Below are 19,279 nucleotides of genomic sequence, written 5' to 3'. Positions count from 1 at the left end.
TCACTCTTTTGTTACACATGGGAGGGACGCAGTTTAAGGGAAACACTCATTATTTTTGTGGAATGCCGTTTCAAAAAGTAAACCTGTGACATCAAGCTGCACTTTGCTGGCTGCTATCAAAATATGCTGGAATCTGGGTTCCGGTTGTACTGGCTAACAAAATAATACCTCAGGACTTCACTAATTCATATTTCTCCTATAGATTCATGTCCTAGAATAAAGGCCAAAGAATGTGTATTCTATTAACCAGAGTTTTAATTATGAGTGAAAAAGCAAAACGATCATTTATGCTACATGCTCCAACTCCTGAGTCCCCCAGATCATTCTCTTATAAAAAACAAGGGGCTAGTCCCTGTCTGATCTGTAGTTCAAATTCTACAGTAAAATTTATATGATTAGAATAAATTTGAAAATTTAGGCAAGGATGTGATCAGAGAAACAAAGGGTCAAAGGCTTGTGGAAAAAAAAGTGCTAAAGGCTAGAATCCCTTTGGTGTTTTGCAGCATTTTGGAGAAATTACAGGTCTCCCCTTCTCCCCTAGATTCTAGGGGTCTTTAGGGATCTGTTTCAACCTAGGAAACTTTTAGGAGATGCACAGCGAGATACGGAAGGATTTAAAGCCAGAAAATTGCTGCCACCAGGGACTCGAACTTGGGGTTTGGGATGTGGTACCAAAGACTTGGACTCAGACTTGGTACTTGGTACCAAAGAGTTGCCAACATCCTTGTAGTTTAGAGGGAAAAGTCTTGTAGGCAAATGGGTTCACCATTGTATGAACAGAATGCTGGACTATTCAGGGATTTGGTCTGATTCAGCAGGGTTTTTCTTTAATGTATCTGTGTCCCAGTGGAAGGATCTCCAGTTAGAGGAGAATATGGCAGCACTTTGGAAAACCTTGACCCAAGACCTTGGGAAGCGGCTACCAACAGGAGAAAGCTAGGCTAGGCAGACCGCTTGTTTTTACTCAGTACAAGGCAGCTTCATTTATTTATATGTACATTATTTGAGGAGGAACATTGTTTACTGATGTGGTTCTTTGAATGTTTACATGTGCATTAAATTATATTTTTATTTGTGTGGCAAATCTACCTCAGAAACACCTCAGTGAACAGAGTTTGAAAACAATTAAGAAGAGAAAATGCAAAGGAAATCTGAGATGGGTATACAAATGTTACCTTGAGATACTGGATGTCTTTAACAGAAGTTAGCTCTGGAAGTCCAGCCGTTAACATCAGTGCAAAAAGAGTGATAAATAGGTTCCCGTGTCGTCGCAGAATCAAATAAGCTTCTTCGCAACACTGGCGAAACCTTAAGATCCACAAAGAACATATATAATAAAGCAGGGCAACCAAAAGTAGGACAGACTCCAGGCAGCCTGATCTGGTTCAAAACACAGCTGTTTGACTCACTATTGTTATCTAAGATAATGGAACGTCTTAACCCACCACCTGCTTTCATTGTACCTCTCTTTGCAAACAGGCAACGCCAAACCAGTAGCTACAGGTGGTTTATTCTGAAATAGAATTCACTTGCAAACTGTTTGCTTTTCATCCTACATAGCAACGGAATACAGCAGCACCACAGCTCTGTCCAGATGCTAAAAGGAAGCAAGCCAAAGGCACTATTCCAAATTGGAGCACAACATAAATTGCACAGTTCAAAGATGAGCAGATAATTCTATAGCTTATGGATAGTTTCTGCAGCATATAAAGAAGGAGGACATTTTCACTTGTTGCTCCAGCAATGCTAATTGGTAGCAGAGACTAAGGGAGAAGGGTTGTGGCCATCTGCTAAAGTTTCCTCAAAGACCTGGAATTTGTCTGGGGCAAAAACTCAGAGGAAGTCACTTCAGGGAGTGATTTCACGTGAGATCCGCAGACAGGATATTGATGTGTACTGAGTATTATCAGAAGCATAACACCTTAAATGCTTTCTAGTGAGAGGACCCTGTATTCCAAGGTGTTGACTTTTCATATACATTCCCTACACATCTGAATGTGTTCAGATGTATTTTCTTCCTCATTCAAAAGGTTCATTTCATTTGCTTGAAAAGATAATTCTCTAATGTACCAATAATACATAATGATTGAGCAAATAAAGATTTGAGGAATTTGGGAAAGTAGAACAGTAATATTTCCCCCTTATTGTAATTATTTAATAGTGTCTGTCATTTATATTCCCAGGATTGTTTGAAAAAAGAACAGGTATTCTTTTTAAACAATTGATACTTTATACAAATCTTGTCATGTATGGTATATATTGTCATATATAGTATATGCAGTTCCAAGGTCCGGTAAACTTTGGCTGTTCCTAGCAGTCAGTGAGGTTCAACATTTCACCATCTCCACAAGAGGCAAAAGAAACATAACACTTTTACAAGGCTGTGTGTGTTATGTTTATGCAATGCAAATAAGAGTGTTTGCACAAGAAAAGCAATAGGCTCTGTATGGGGATACACACATATGTTTGCAGCAACATTACCCTCTAAATTGAAGACACTCAGCAATATCTCTGAAAAGAATAGAAGTTTGAATCTGACCAGTTGTGTTGCTGGCAAAAGTTATTCTGTGTTTGCATAGAATTTTTGCCACAATATGTTACATCAGTTGTTTCTTATTTTTATAGGCAGCTAAACAAACCAGCTTGACCATCCCCTGACCTTGCAACTGAATGTTTTTGCTTAGAATCACTAAAGCTCACCTAAGAATGTACAGGATCATGTCCCTTTGATTTATTCTATGGAACAGTGTAATACTATTCACAATTCTGGCTTTGTTTCATTTTACTGCATTTTGAAATCCTTTCTAAGACTATGAAACAGAACAAACAGAATTGTACATACCGGCCAAATTTTTCAGTGTTTCCAGTTTTCCCTTGTTGAATGACATGTATAAAATCATAGGTAAGAATGAAAGGCACCCGTTCCCTTTTAATTCCAAATTTGGACTTAAAGTTCCCAAGAATATGCCCAAAATCTATATGAAAGAGCTGCAAAAAGAATAATAAAATAAACTAGCAAGCTGGGAAAAGTAATTAACCATTTCATAATTATATTACTCTTAACATCTTAAAAAGCAATGTACTCCACAATGTAGTGTGGAAACATATTCTCCCAATGTCCTTTTATAAAAGCTATACCTATGTAAAAAGTATTTCTATGTTGTGATGTGCCATCATGTTGCCTCCAACTTATGGTGACTCTATGAATGAGCCATCTTCAAAATGTCCTGTCCTCAACTGCCCTGCTCAGCTATTGCCAACTCAAGGTTGTTGGCTTCCTCCATCTCATATTTAGTCTTATGGAAAAAACAATAATATTGGGAAAGTTCAAAGGCAGCAGGAAAAGAGGAAGATCAAAAACTATTTATATACAGTGGTGCCTTGACTTAGGACCAAAATCTATGGGCATAATTCGAAATGGTTGTAAGTCGAAGCACCATTCCCATAGGAATGCACTGAAATGCAATTAATCCGTTCAGGCCAAAGGAAAAAAACAACACACACATACAAAATCACTGCAAGACTCATTGGAAATGTGATTAATCCCTCCTGGCTGAGGGGGGGGGGAGAAAAGCAATCAAGCGCGCAAGACCCATTGGAAATGCACAGAAAACAAACGGAGCAGATCTGAAATGCACAGAGAACAAAGGGGGCAGGTTGGAAATGCGAAGAAAACAAATGCAAAAGCAAGGAAATGGGGGAACCCCCCCAAAAAGCAAGCAAACCCCCCAAGACCCATCAGAAATGGGAAAAAACCAACCAACCAACAAATCCCCCAAGACACATCAGAAATGGGGACCCCCCAAAAGCAACCAAAACCCCCATGACCTATGGGAATTGGGGGGAGAAGCTAACAAACAAGCAAACCCCCAAGACCCATTGGAAATGGGGAAAAAAACCCAAAAAACAACCAAACCCCCAAGACCCATCTGGAATGGGGAAAAAAAAAAACACAAAAAACAAACAAACCCTCCAAGACCCATCAGAAATGGGGGGAAAACCAACCAACCAACCAACCAACCCAACCAACCCCAAAGACCCATCGGAAATGGGGGTAAAATCCCCAAAAACAAACGCTCCAAGACCCACCACAGCATAGAAGCATACCCCCCAGCACAAAACCACACTGCAAAAACACCCAGAACAGTTTTTAAAAAGCAGAACACAGCACCTTAGCTTACCAGTGAGCCCAAAGCCTCCCTGCAAACACACACACAGACACACACACAAACACACACACACAGAAGCAGAAGGAGGCAATCCCAAGCCTCCTCCGACACACGCTATCTGACTGCTGGAGTGAAAGAGCTACAAAGAAGCAGCCTCATCGCCACCTACAGTTAGCAATTTGAATTTCCTTCCTTTTTTCCCTGCCCTTTTCTATTCGTAAGTGGAAGCTCCGGTCGCAAGTACAAGCAAAATTTTGCAGCCGGAGCTGGTCATAACTCGAAATGGTCATAAGTAGGGACGTTCGTAAGTCGAGGCACCACTGTAGAATGAAATTTTTATCAGAAGAACAATCAACACAATGCTAGGCACAGCACAAAATCCAATCTTAATTATGATGTGCAAATCAAAGCAGGCTTCATACTGTCAAAATATAAGCAAAGATCTTTGCAAATAAAAAGCCTTTCAAAGTAGAAAAAAGGTTTATAGATAGGAAAAAGTGGTCCTTATTCATTTTTAGAAAGACACAAAGCTTAAAACCCATGGGTTGTAAGTGACACAGAGGCTAGCACTGAAGTAAGTCAGTATCATTTATCTAGCAAGATGTTTCCTTCTGAAGATCATTGCCTAAGGTTCCCCTTACCTGACCATTCTTCCTGACCATTATATTGTCACTATGTCTGTCTCCTATGCCCAGCACATAAGTAGCTACACAGTAGCCAGCGCAAGATAGTGTGAAGGCTTCAATGGCTCGATCCAGGTCATCTCTAAATTGAATAAAAGAAAAAAAAAGAGGAAAAAGAATTTTGCTGGTTACCCAAAACATTTTAATGCATTTTATTAGATCCCCCCCCCCTTTTTTTGAAATGTTGCTTTAATTTCAGCCCAGGTACAGCATCATGAAATGCATCTTGCCTTCAGAATGGGAAACAAAGGAGCTGTCTCATAGCTTTTTCAAATTATCAGTAAGGGACAGATTATGGGTCTTGTATGTTCTAGAAGAACCTCCCAACATGTGAAATGGCTTCACCTTCCTTCTTCCGAAATAACACTGTGGAGAGGGAACACTGTCCTTTATGAGGTTTACAGTGGAAACACACAATCAATAGGCAATGTAGTAATGACACAATCCTAAATTTATCTACCCAGGAGTAACTCCCATTAATTTCAGTTGGACTTGAGGGAGGGGTCAGGGATGCCATACATGTACATATAGAAACAGGGGTGGAGGCCTTAGATACAATCTCTCTCCTATTTATCATGCTGTCTTTTCATCGGTCCCCAGAAAAGTCAGGACCACACACACCAGAAAGACCACTGTTAACAACTGTTAATGACCCATGACAATGGGTGAAGAACAACTGCAGAAGTGGGATTATCCCTCACCTCCAGTCCTTGTCCTTCTAAAGAGCCTATTCAGACCAGGGGGAAGTGAAACCAATGTGGAGGATATATCAGGGGTCTCCTACCAACTCTCCTCAGACTGAAGAAGTTACTTGGATGAGTAGCAAAATGTTTCAACCCAGTAAGAAAGAAATTCAGTTGCCATGACTCAACTTTAAAGACTCAAAGGTCTTTAAAACAGGAGCTATTTAGGGAAGCTTTTGGGGATGATCTACCCAAGTTTCTGGGGCAGTGGAAAGAGGAGGACAGGAATATTGTAGCAGCAGTCATGGGGGGGGCACTAGGCACTAGAGATGGAAGAACAGCAAGACAAAGCAATGGAAGAGAATGCTGAGGAGAGTAATAGCTCAGGAAGCACCATGGAAAAGTGTCACAGGAACAAAAGAAAGTGAAGACACTCTTCCCCACTGGAACTACAAAACCACTTTCAGATTCTTGAAGAGGACTGTGCCAGACAACATGCAGAGAAGACTCCACAGGAGGACATGAGAAGGGCTGAAACTCAGCAAAATCACTGTCACGGAACCCACATCCTTCAAAAAGAACAAGAGGAAGGTAGTTGTTGTAGGAGAGTCCCTACTGCAAAGGATCGAAACTGAAATATGCTGGGAAGGATCCATGGACCTACCAGGTATGCTGTCTCTCTTGAGCACAGATTAGGGATGTGTTATAAGGACTGCCATCACTCCTGAAACCCATGGATACATACTCTTTTATTCTTATCCATGTGGGAACAAAAGCACAGCCAGGAGTAACTTTGAAGAGATCACATCAGACTTTGAAGCTCTGGAAAGGAAACCTAAGGACTATGGGGCCCATATAGTCTTCTCATCTATCCTACTAGTACTCAGAAGAGGAACAGAAAAGGAAAGGAAAATACTCTGGGTGAATGACTGGCTATGAAGGTGGTGCCAACATGAGGGATTTGGATTTTGGGACCGTGAGCTAAGCTTTCTGAAAGACTGATTCTCCTGACTGTAATACAGCAACTGAAAGATTATAAATTGTTCAAAAAGAACAGAAAGGGAAATAAATGAACTTGATTGTCCCATAAAGAACACTAATATAATTAAAATGGGTTAATATAATTGGGGCAAAAAACAAAGGGAACGTGTAGATGGAGTTTACTATTGACCACCCAATCAAGAAGAAGATCCAGAGGAAACATTTTAAAAATAAATTGCAAGAATTTCAAAGAAACACAATGCAATAGTAATGGGCTACTTTAATTACCCTGATATCTGTTGGGAGACAGTTTTTGCCAAACATGGACATTCCAAGGAATTTCTGCATTGTGTAGCATCCCATACAAAACGTGGATGAAAAAAACCACAGAAGTAGCTATCCTGGACTAATAGAGATGACCTGGTGGAGGAACTGGCAGGAAGAGTAACTTTGGGGGGAAATGACTATGTTCTACTTGTGAGTCTTTGATTTCAAAAGAAACAAAAGCAGAGTGTAGCTGTATGTATTCACTGGACTTTAGGAAAGACAATTTTAATAAACTCAGGAAAATAATAGTTAAGGTCCCATGATAGGAAATCCTAACATGTAAAGGAGTCCAAGATGGGTGGGAGTTTCTAAAAAGGAAATTCTAAAGGCACAACTACAAACAATTTCAAAAGGGGGGGGGGAGAGATGGAAGAGAGCAAATAGACCAATGTGGCTTCACAAAAAGGCTCAGTGGGGACCTGTGGTAAAAAGGGACACATATAGGAAATGGAAGGAAGGCCAAGCTACAAAGGCACATTACTGGCAAATAGCAACGAATTGCAGGGATGGTGTTAGGTTGGCAAAAGTTGAGAATGAGCTGAGGTTAGCAAGAGATGCTAAAAGCACCAAAAAAGCATACTTTAGTACATGCACAGTAAAACAGTGGTCCCCAACCTTGGGCCTCCAGATGTTCTTGGACTACAACTCCCAGAAGCTTTCACCACCACCTCTACTGGCCAGGATTGCTGGGAGTTGAAGTCCAAGAACATCTGGAGGCCCAAGGTTGGGGACCACAGTAGTAAAAGACAAAGAAAATAAAGAGTGGCTTAGCTACTCAGTGAGGGTGGGAAAATAATTACAGATGACAGAGAAAAGGCAGAAGTGCTCAATTCCTATTTTAGCTCAGTCTTTTCCCAAAAGACAGTGTATGCTCATCCAGGCAAATGTGAAGTGCAAATGGAGAGGATAGGATTGCAGCTTGAGATTGATAACCAAATACTCAAGTTTAAATGAGTTCAGATTCTCAGGGCCAGATGAACTATATCCAAGGATATTGAAGGAATGGGCTGAAGAGAGCACAGAACTACTGTCTGTTATTTTCTGAAATCATGGAGGACGGATGAAGTACCAGATGACTGGAGTAGAGCTAACATTGTCCCAATCTTCACAAAGGACAAAAAGGAGGAAAAAGGGAACTACAGATCGGTCAGTCTGACATCAATCCCAGGTAAAATTCTAGAGCACATCATAAAGCAGTCACTCTGCAAGCACTTTGAAAACAATGCAGTAATAACTAGAAGCCAACTTGGATTTGTGAAGAAAAAATCCTTCCAGACTACTCATCTCATTTTTTGATCAGGTTACCTCCCTGGTAGACGGTGGGATTGCAGTAGATGTAATATGTCTGGACTTCAGCAAAACCTTTCACAAAGTGCCCCATGATATTCTGATTAGCAAACTTATGGGGTGTGGGCTGGATAGAACAAGTATCAGGTGGATAAACAGTTGGTTACAGAATTGTACTCAGAGAATGCTTATCAATGGCTCTTCTCAAACTGGGAAAAGGTAACAAGCGGGTTACCCTAGGGCTGAGTCCTAGTGCTCTTCAACATTTTTTAATGACTTGGATGAGGGACTGCAGGAAATGGATATCAAGTATACAGATGACACAACATTGGATGGAATAGCCAATACTTTGGAAGAGAGGAATAAAATTCAAAATGACCTGGATAGGCTTGAGCACTGGACTGAAAGAGCTGGACATGTTTAGCCTTGAGAAAAGAACATTTAAATGATATAATAGACTGATACATACAGAGGAGGGGCAGGATCTGTTCTCAACAGATTACAGGACACATAATATTGGGCTTGAACAACTGGAAGCTGAATTTAGGCTGAATATCTTCTTAACTTCTTAACTGTTAGAGCAGTAAAACAATTGAACCAATTACAGTGGTGCCTCGCAAGACGATGTTAATTCGTTCCGCGAAAAATGTCATCTTGTGAAAACATCGTCTTGCAAAACGCGGTTCCCCACTGGAATGCATTGAAATCTATTTAATGCATTCCAACGGGGAAAAATCGTCGTCTTGTGAAAATCGTCCATAGAAAACATTGTCTTGCGAAGCACCACAGCGATGGCAAAAACCAATTGTCTTGAGGATTAATCGTCCCACGAGGCAATTGTCTTGTGATGCACCACTGTACCTTGGGACATGGTGAGGGCTCCAATGCTGGAGGCATTCAAGAGAAAACTGGACAGCCATCTGTCAGATCTACTTTGATTTGGATTCTTGCATTGAGCAGGGGGTTGGATTCAATGGCCTTATAGGACCCTTCAAACTCAATCATTCTACAATTCTACGTTTGTAGTGTTTGTTTTGCAACTGTTATTTTGCTACTGTCTTGTCTGTTTAATTGTGGGATAGTCTGAAGTACACCCAGAGTGGCTAGATGGGTGGTATATAAATCAAATAAGTCAGTCAGTCAGTCAGTCAGTCAGTAAGTAAGTAGGAACAGCAGCTTACCCTGAATTGTTTTCTTTGAGCCAGTTTAAGAGAGCATCTTTATTGAATGCAGCAGCAGCAGCAACATTACTACTATTCAGCTGAATGTCTGCAATGGTCTCAGATTTAGAAACAACCTCAATTAAGCCAGAAAGATCTCCTGTTGCTAAACAACCATAAGGCAAAATTCTGGGAGGGAAAAGAAAACATTTCCAAGTCAGAAAAATACATCAAAAGAACAGCTAAACATTTTGGCTGAAGGCATATTTTTAGAGACAGAAAATCAGTGTATAACACGAGTTTAGAATTTCACAGGTAGGAATAAAAAAATTCATTTCCAAGGCCTTCTGGTTTCTGCCAACAGATGGTGCTGTTTCCTTCTTTCTGTGTTTCTGTAACTTTACAAAAGCAAAATATTTTCAAAACCAAGCAGAGATGACCAGGTCACCTCCACTAAGGGATTTTCTCGTGTGTGTGTGTGTGTGTGTGTGTGTGTGTGTGTGTGTGTGTGTGTGTGTGTGTGTGAGAGAGAGAGAGAGAGAGAGAGAGAGAGAGAGAGAGAGAGAGAGAGAGAGAGAGAGAGAGAATGAATGAATGAATGAATGAATGAATGGTGCAGTGGTTAAACTGCTGTACTGCAGCCTAAACTGTGCTCAAGACCCGGGGTTCAATCCCAGGTAGCCGGCTCAAGCCTTCTATCCTTCCGAGGTTGGTAAAATGAGTATCCAGCTCGCTGGGGGACAATGTGTAGCCTGCATAATTAACTTGTAAACCACCCAGAGAGTGCTTGAAGCACAGTGGACCCTCTACTTATGGAATTAATCCATATTGGAACAATGGCTGCAGGTTGAAAAGTCTATAGGTCGAGCCTCCATTGACCTACAATGCATTGAAAACTGATTAATCCGTAACTGGCTGTTTTTGTTCCGTTTTTGTTCCATTTTGCTTTTCTCTGGTCTGTAGGTCAATTCTCCGCCTGCAAGTCAAACCTAAATTTTGCGGCCAGAGAAGTCTGTAACTCGAAAAGTCTGTAAGTCGAGCCGTCTGTAAGTCGAGGGTCCACTGTATATAAGCAGCACACTTTGCTTTGGTGGTGGTGGGGCTTTATTCAGAATTAATTCCCATTTTAAACTCAGGTATGTTTTGTACTTAAATTTCTTTAGGTTTGGGACACATAGCTTCCTTTGGGTACTGTAAGGACTGGGTGCTTTTCACGGAAATAATTTGGGGGTGGGGTCTTTGGGATATACATTTTATCAGTACTATACCATAAACATGCATCTCAGTGCTTAAGATAGATAAGGGATGGAGGACTTAGGAATTGCCAAAATTCAAAACAAAACAAAACAGCCACACTGAGCATACAAACTGTGATATTGCCAGTCTGAACCAAGATAAATCAACTTTTCTGCAGGATTAGAAAATCATAAAATAAGAACAAAAATACACACTGCAGCTTGAAATTCAAAGAAACAACTCTTTTATAAGATGTTAAAACATTATATATGAAAATTGATCAAAGAAATCTCTTCTGCCACACAAAGCGAGACAAGATAACAGTTCAATTTCTTTGTTTAAAACTAACAATGGCTGCAAAATTAAAACACTCAGATGACCTACAAAATTTAAACATTAACAGAGGCCAGCCAAGCCGGGGGAGTTTAATTTCCAAAAAAATGCTGATAACAGATGTTTGGGTAATGCCTCCTTCCCTGCATCCTTTTTTCGAAGCTGTCTATAGTGCTGAGTTCAAACCTTCCCCTTGCAACAATCAATGCCAAAATCAAATCCTTGAATCCAGGTGTTTGTACAGCACAGCTGTATAGTTCTGATATCTCTGCTGGGATGACACAGCAAAGCCATTTGGGACCATAATGAAAGCATGGCAGGTTCTTTGCGAGGTTAAAAGTGTGATGCGGCTGCTGCTGCTTGCTGTGCATCGTGACATTTAAACCCTTGCTTGCCGTTTTCCACTGGGCACATTTCCAACAACTTCCCCTTCACAAGCAGGGAATGATGAAAGCAACTCAGCCCCTTGAGAACCCTACACTCACAACTGGAGGAAAAAACATCCTCATCAGAGAGACAGTTTGACAGGAGTCAAGCTGGGGACAAATCCTTGGGGGCCCTTTCTACCTCATCCTTGCCTTCAACATCTGTCAGTGGATCTTTTTGCCCCTATCAAAGAACTATATGAAAACTACTACTGACAGAGCTAGAAGCTGGCCTGAGAAATGACTATTTCTTTGCCATACTGTTTAACTCCTACCATGCTACTTTAGGTCTGCTAAACATTTCTTCTATCAATTCAAGCCATGATTCTTTCAAATATGTCAGTGCATTTTTTTGCTTTTACTATGCCCAAACATGTCAGAATGACCCCCTTTTATAAAGTCAATGAATACCTCCTGACCAACTTCAAACTGACTTTCTCCCCCCCCCCATGCCTTTTGTTTCTTAACCTACAAAGTACGTACCTCTATTCCTGACATCACGTTTCAGGTTTATTCCATTACTGGTGTCATAGATTGATAAAGCAAGATCTGAGAGAGTCAGATCAAGAGCTTGGAAAAGTTACTATAGCTGCCAGCTGGAATTGTGACCAAGCTGCCTATGAAAGTTCTGAGACCTGTTTTCTAAAAAAAAGTAACTCTTCCAAGCTCTCTATAGATCCTAATAATTTAATCCTTTGTATTTCCCAAGGGTGGGAACTTATTTCCAGAATGAGACTATTTCATATATAATGATCCCCGATCCCATGTATACATGCCTATAGTACCAAAAAAAAATCTTTAAAAATACATGTTTACTCAATACACATTTTGTAACCATAATTATATCACTTTTAAAGAAAAGAATCCTTGTTCATATTGTATTGCAGCAACACACTTATTCACAGTAAGCACAAACAGTTCTGCATGATTTATACCGACTGTAGTTTGGTATAAATTTTGAATATGGAGGCATATGGCATTACATGCTTGTGTAAGCACAGCCAACTAAATATGGCGTAACACATATTATACCATCAGCTGCCGTATGCATGCAAATGTGCAGGGCCACATTTCAGATGTATCTTCATATCTGAAATCACAATGTATTAGTTTATGGACAATGCATATTTATGCTTTTATGAATCAGGGGAAGATTGGTCAGCTCTGCTACTATGGTAAATATTGTCCTCTTTCTCAAAAAATCTGTTCTTTTACTGCCAAAATGACATGCCTGTATTCAATGTGTGAAGCACTGCATTGTATATTAAATGTGAAGTACTGAGGAAATAATCCCCAAAGTTTAGACCAACTCCTGTGGAGGACAAGAAAGTAATAAAATAACAGAACGGAAAATAACAACAAAAAATATCAACCTTGGCTTGGTATGAAGGGAAACAAATCTCTCTGAGCTAAGACAAAGACATGTGGTGAGTTTCTGCATTTTGCACAAGTATGGAATTACAAAGTCCCAATGTTAAAAGGAATAAAAAAATGTAACTGTTCAGATGACACAGTTGTGCAGGGATTTTTTGTAGATATTTCATAACAGCATCCCAATTGATGGGCCTAGGACAAGGCAGTGGAACACAAGGGGCCTAAAGGCATTGACGACCAGGCAGATTATCCTCCACTTATCTGTATAACTTGCTGCACGGCCCCTGCTTCATTATGTTTATGACACTTCTGGTGACTCTGATTTGGAGGGGGGAGGAGGAGCTGTGCAGTCAATCCAGGTTTTAGACTGCACTTATGGGAGCTATCAGTACCTTGGATAACTATTCTAAAGTGCAGACTAAAACGTGGAGTGAATTCCTTGCACCCTTCCTCCAGCCACCACAGCCCAGTACATTCAAACTACTAGAAAAATGAATACCTTGTATCTGACTCACAAGAGTCCAATCCTTCATGGGAATGACTGTTTTTTTGGCAATATAGCACGGTATGATTATTCTTCATAACAATGAACAAGACAATTAGAATGGGCAGAAACCTCTAGGTGTACAATATTTAGAAGATTAGTTAGTTTCATTTTTTTTCTTTGTTAGAGAAGGATAACCAAGCAGCAGACATTTCTGGGAGATTCCTAAACAGAGATTTCTGGAAAACACCATGTTCTAAAACTGCAGAGTTCTAATAATCACAGGGTGTTTTGCAAATTAACTCCTGCTTCTCTCCCTATGGAGAGTGTGGGCTTCAAAGCAGTCCCTGACTGACAATAGTTTCAATATCACATGGTCAGCCTCATTTTCAGAGAAGGCAAGCTTGGGTAAATATTGTTTGGGTGATTAAATATGGTGGCCAAAATAGTGTTGTTTTTTTATTTTCAGCTGCACAGTGGTGAAAGTGGCAGCAAGTAGCCGAGGCTACTAAATGAAGTGCCAGTTGTGCAGATGGCGACATGACTGGCACCTTGTTAATTAGCTGTCACAACTTCTTCACTTATGTTATGGAGAAAAGAAAGAGTAGAATTTTGGCCAAGTAGTCCCATAACAGGAATTACACTATACAGTCCCTGAATTCACTTTCAAGTCTACAGTTCAATGATATTAGCATGAGCAAGTAGTGATATGTGGTCTCTAGTACTCCTTCTGTTCCCCAGTCTGGAGAAAAGCCCAGCTAAGCTACCCTATAACTCAATGAATTTGGTCAATTCAATTCTCCTTTATAAGATCCTTGCATCTCAGTCAAGAGTATGTATAAAACTATGAACAAAGCATTCTGGTGGATCTGATTTCACCCCATTCCTTCACTGTGGTCTATCATTTCCAAAGAGGTTTTAAAAGTAACCGTGCACAGCCTCATTCTCTTCCACTTCCTTAATGCAACCTCAGATAAGAGTGAATCAGAGAAACTATTTCCAATAAGACTCCCAAATTCACGGCATGCTGCCAAACAAAGTGTGTGGGCTGGGATGTGCATACATTTCTATCCGCTGTGAAGACAGCAAATATGAAACTCCTGATCAACTTTTTTTGATGGGAGAGGCAAACCCTGCCCTGGCTCTTGGCAACAGTTGAACTGTTGATTTGCAAAATATATGAAAAAGGTCTCCAAATATATTTTTCTGTTTCCAAAGAGACAGTAAAGCAATATTTGACCTCAGAGCAAATGAACGCACATTAGTTTGCCCTGAAAAAAAGAACTTCCTGAATAAATCTATCTTTAAATTTTTCTGATATCAGAGACACAATTAAAGAGAGCCTTCTCATGAATAGCATATGTGCCTAATGGATCACTTGTTTATAAATATCTCTCTTATCTGTGTGGGCTATTGCTGTGTGCCTGGAGTTGATTTTGGTCTATTCAGCTCTTACAAAAAATATTTAAGAGATGAGCTCAAGACCACCACCTGGTGTGTCAGGAATACAATTTATTTCCTTCTAAAACATTGTACACAGCAGCTAATGGGTTTCAAACCTTGCACATTATTCAGGACAGAGCTTTTTTTTTAATGACACCAAAGCTATAGCATCTCCGCCTAGGGTGACATTCATTTTTGCTCCCTTACTGGAGGCCTTCTGAAGTCAGAGGAAGTCTACAGTGCTTCAGTGGACTTTGGGAGAACCTTAAAAGTATGAAAGAGATTTCTCCATAGCTTTTGTTCTGCCTTTTTCTTCACTCTGTTGCTTGGGTTCTGTTTTGATATTTATTAGATTCTTTGGTATTTTAACTGCTGTTGAGCTGCTAGCTACTTTGAAATTTTTCAGGAGCAAATCATGGTACGTAAGTATTTTAGCAAGTAAAATAAAGTGATTGTTTGGAGGGAGAAAGAACATGTGCATCAACTAGATGGAAACAAACTAGGAAGTGGGGCAGGGAAGCTGGGACACTGCCCCTGAGTGGGTGCCTGCTGCAGGAGGCAGGATGCTGAACCGCCAAACACCTCTTGTGACAGTAAACAAACTGGAACAAACTGCCAAACCAGTAGTTTGTGCCCATCTCTAGTATCAATAAAATCAGCTAATTTTAAAGATGGCTAGATGAAAGCATCCATTTTGTTTGAATTTTGGACATAACCCAGCACATATCTATAGCCACCAATAAGGCTCTGTGAACACAATTCAAGAAGGGAATTTGAAAATCAGACTGGGTTATTTAGGAACAATGACCAACATCCTATGATATTCATATGGGTAGAATAGGAATCACAGAAGTTGTCATGGCTTATTGCAGCTGATTGCCAAAGTACTGGGTGTGTGGTAGAAGCAAGCTGGGTTAAGTGATAGGCAACCAGTACCTCATCAACTAGCTGTAGTAACTTCCATAATTCTTCTTATGCACACATAAATATCCAGTAAAATTCTCACCAGTGGTAAAACAGGCATAATATAGATCTATGATTATCTAATTCCAAGTATCGAAAATAAATATTATTAAAAACGCACACTCATCTGAAGTGGACTTTCACAACACTTTGTCATCTATATTTAATGGGTATCTCCATAATCTAATTATAAATATCTGAAAAGTAACAGCTTGTGAAGAACTTTAGCAAGTGTAAGTGCTTTTACCGAAGATCTAGACCAGCCTCCTTCCAAAGCAAATCCATCAGACGTAGCATTTGCAGTGTCAGCATGTCTTGTCGTAGATCTGCAAGATAGGAAGACATGATTTTATCAAATCAAAGGCTTTTAAAGACGAAGTAACATTATATAGGTTGAAACAATCCCAGTTTGTTTGAGGATTTTTTTTTCCCACCAAGCATCTCCTGCACAAAAGAAGTGCGCAATTTTGGGAACAATATTCTCCTTTTAGACTGTGCCCTGGTAAAAGCTGCAGTGAAATACAAGGAATGCTCCAGGACACTTTGCTTATCAAAGAATGAGCAGAGCTTGGGAAACTTACGTTTTATTTCATTAGTCCAAAACCACTTTTCCAAGCTCTGACTATAAAACTGAAAAGTTAAAATAATGGAGAAGTGAATCAACAGGAGTAAATAACGTTATTTTATTCACCTACCATCTCCATTTTTAAAGATGATCCCCACCAACTCTCCAGCAAATACTTTGTTATTGTATACTATCCACAGAGGCTTCATTTTAGAGTCCATGTATTTACACTTCTCCACACTACAACAAAGCATAATAAAGAAGGAATTAGGAAGTATTAGGCAAGCAGATTCCAAGCCACCAAGAGAGAGAAAAAGTTAGTGGAACAGAATAACTATTGAAGGAAATCTCGTAACAGAACTCTACAAGTTGGACAAATGCCTTTTAAAACTTTCCTTTTGCTGCTAGAGTATCAGTAACATTGGCAATCTGGAATGCTAGCTATATAGACCTTGAATATATCTGGCAACCACCACCTCCAAGATGTGAAATAATGTTCCATATTTACTTAGCAAAAATATTTCATCCCATATATACAATTCAAGTTTGCCAGACCATGGCATACTCACTATAGTAAAAGAAAGGTGCCACTATATATATCTCATATCATATTATCCCTGGGAAATATTATGATCTCCTACTGAAGTAGTAACAGTTAACTGCAAACATGTCCAGTCCAAATTCAAGTTGACACTTTGACCCTAGGAAGGCAGCAATTTGCTTACACAGCTCCGATGAAGCAAAAGGGATTGCCAGACATAGGAAGAAATGCTGTCTTAGGTGTCAACACTTTTGCTGCACAGTACAGCCAACAGAAGTCAAAGAGCAAGAGCCTTCTGCCAGTCTGTTTAAACATAAGAGCTATGGCATGCATGAAAGAAGAAGACTACAGGACTTACTACAGTTCTGAAAGCAAAACAGAAGGATTCAAAGGAGACTGGAGATCAGAAAGGGCTTCTTTGTATGCTCTCTGTTTTAAACAGGCATGCATTGCTTCCTTTCCTTTAGCTCTGCTTTGTTTCATGGCATTCAGTTTTATTAGATTATTCAAAGTCTTCATCTTATTTAATGCTTCAACCTGAAATAGATAGTTAACACACTTAGTTCTAAATTGATGTTACATTCTAGACCTAGGTGTTAGAACCACTGTGGTGTAATGGGTGTGATATTTGTTTTTATTATTTATTTATTTTAAAAAGACCCAAGGCATTACAACAAAAGACAGCATTTAAACCAACAGCAGTGAGTATACAATAATAAAAGAGTCAAATGAATACAGTATTAAAAATGTAAGCAACATCAAAATACATTCAATGCAGAAAGGTACAACAACCCAGTAAAAAACCCCACTTGGAAAACAGTCACTCAGCAAAAGCCTGCCTGAAGAGAAAGGTCTTTGCCTGCTTGCAGAAAGACTGTAAAGATTTGCCCATGGATATTCATGAGAGGGAGGGTGGCAATGATAAATCACTCCTTGAACATTTCAAGTATCTCAAAAACCCTACTGAAGTCAACCTATGCTAGAAGTAACTCAACAGCATACAACAGGCCTATGTTACTAGTTGATGAAATGGTAGGTATTTATTGTTAACATAATTAGTATTGATATGTGTCAGACAATTAGCATCAATGTCTAGTAAGTAATTTCAGGATTAAAAATGTTCCAGAGCTAACATTTTTGTAAAAAGGGTTACACTCCAATAAGTGTGAATTGTCCCCATCCGGTATGGGAACGTGTTGTGTCCTATGCTTAAAACTAAAAGGCCAGATGCATAAGATGTCCTTTTATATTATTTCTAACACACATTTTTTCCTGCAAATACACATCCCAAATGTATAGCTGGACCCAACATGTGCAGACTACTTTTTCAAGTTCATGTACCTGAGCTTTCCAAGAGGGATAAATTCAGAATTTATCCCTTGTCTTTTAGCAAGCTGGTGAAGCACTAAAATGTTAAGTAAAGCAGAGGCTTCTAAGAGTGCTACAGTAGGTTAAAGGCTCAGACTTTCTTATGGAAAGGCAATTCATGCCAGGCAGGATGCTGTGGAAGCTGTATGGAGTCTGATTATGGAACAGAGGCCAGAGAGACCTGTCAGGTCAGCCATCTGTCAAAACCAAAAGCTCCCCGCATTTCCACAATTCCAGGAGCTGTGCAAACAACAGTAACAAGGGAACAAAATGCAACCTGCACTGGACAAACAGGAACTTTTTGAAGTATTTCTACTTTGAATTTCTTCCGTGTTTGCACAGTTGGGAATTTTCTTGCCCCTTCTTTGATTGCATTGACATAGACTTCCTCCCAAGTGCACAGAAAATGTCATCATGCCTAAAGCCTGCTGCTGAAATACACTTCAGATACTATACTTTTGAAAGAGTTTACAGTGCAAATTTCATCAGAACTACTTAAAGTATAATCTAGAATTGACTGAACTCATTCCTATGACTGACTGCAGGCACTATATTGATTTTCACAGAGCTGGGCAACTGTTGCCCTCCAGACGCTTTTGGCTATTAACTCTCATCAAGCACAAGTATAGTCAATATTATGGACCTGCATATGAAGGGCTAAAATTTTCTTATTCTACGTTACACCGTGGAAGCTACTGTTAAATCTACCTTGCTTTACTAGTGATTAGCAACAGCAATTCAGCTAGTATCTCTGAGTTTCATGGACCTGTCATGAGATTAGAGAAAAAAAAATGTTCCAATATAGCTTTGTTTTGGTTTGCCCATAGGGGACCGTTTATATGCTGGTAAAGGTTATAAAAATTCCCTAGCTGCTTTCTGTTGGGTCATGAGTCCAAGAAGTAGAAGGGACATATTCTGATTAGGTGGAAGCACAAGTTGCATAAACTAACCTTAACCTTGCTGTCACTCTTTAATAGATTGGGATTCCCATGGAAGTAGAAAATAGCACAGGTATCAATGAAAGCTTTTTAAAAAAAATTCCCTCTGGTTGAGGGTTAAAATTTGATGACTGAACTCCAGCAATTTAACAAATATTTTCTGGGTTTTTCTTTTTCTATAGACTTTTTCTGAGGTTAGATCTAATAACCAATCTAGCAGTTTGTACACTTCCTGTCAATAGCGGTGTCGTTGACTTAAGTATTTCTCTGTCCACTTTAGTCAAATAATTTTATTATCTAACCTTATTTGAATGTGAGC

General features: G+C 39.6%; 1 protein-coding gene and 1 long non-coding RNA gene across 4 annotated transcripts in view; both read right to left on the bottom strand.

Moving 5' to 3' along the window:
- PIK3CB (phosphatidylinositol-4,5-bisphosphate 3-kinase catalytic subunit beta) overlaps positions 1-19,279 on the bottom strand; it is a 108,812-nt gene that overhangs the window by 2,046 nt on the left and 87,487 nt on the right. For all 3 annotated transcript variants that reach the window (XM_072995948.2, XM_072995949.2, XM_020793154.3), the window contains exons 17-23: positions 17,013-17,191; positions 16,244-16,353; positions 15,796-15,874; positions 9,312-9,479; positions 4,811-4,934; positions 2,843-2,988; positions 1,176-1,308 (exon numbers count right to left, since the gene is read on the bottom strand). In XM_072995948.2, coding sequence (XP_072852049.2) covers positions 1,176-1,308; positions 2,843-2,988; positions 4,811-4,934; positions 9,312-9,479; positions 15,796-15,874; positions 16,244-16,353; positions 17,013-17,191 — 939 coding nt within the window. The remainder of the gene's footprint in view (positions 1-1,175; positions 1,309-2,842; positions 2,989-4,810; positions 4,935-9,311; positions 9,480-15,795; positions 15,875-16,243; positions 16,354-17,012; positions 17,192-19,279) is intronic.
- LOC144587838 (uncharacterized) lies at positions 3,022-4,800 on the bottom strand. The gene is made up of 2 exons (XR_013543012.1): positions 3,877-4,800; positions 3,022-3,828 (listed from the first exon to the last, which is right to left on the bottom strand). It is a non-coding gene; the product is annotated as an uncharacterized LOC144587838 (long non-coding RNA).

The sequence above is a fragment of the Pogona vitticeps genome, chromosome 3 (genome assembly GCF_051106095.1).
Source record: "Pogona vitticeps strain Pit_001003342236 chromosome 3, PviZW2.1, whole genome shotgun sequence".
Taxonomy (NCBI): Eukaryota; Metazoa; Chordata; class Lepidosauria; order Squamata; family Agamidae; genus Pogona; species Pogona vitticeps.
This window is presented reverse-complemented; position numbering and strand designations above follow the sequence as displayed.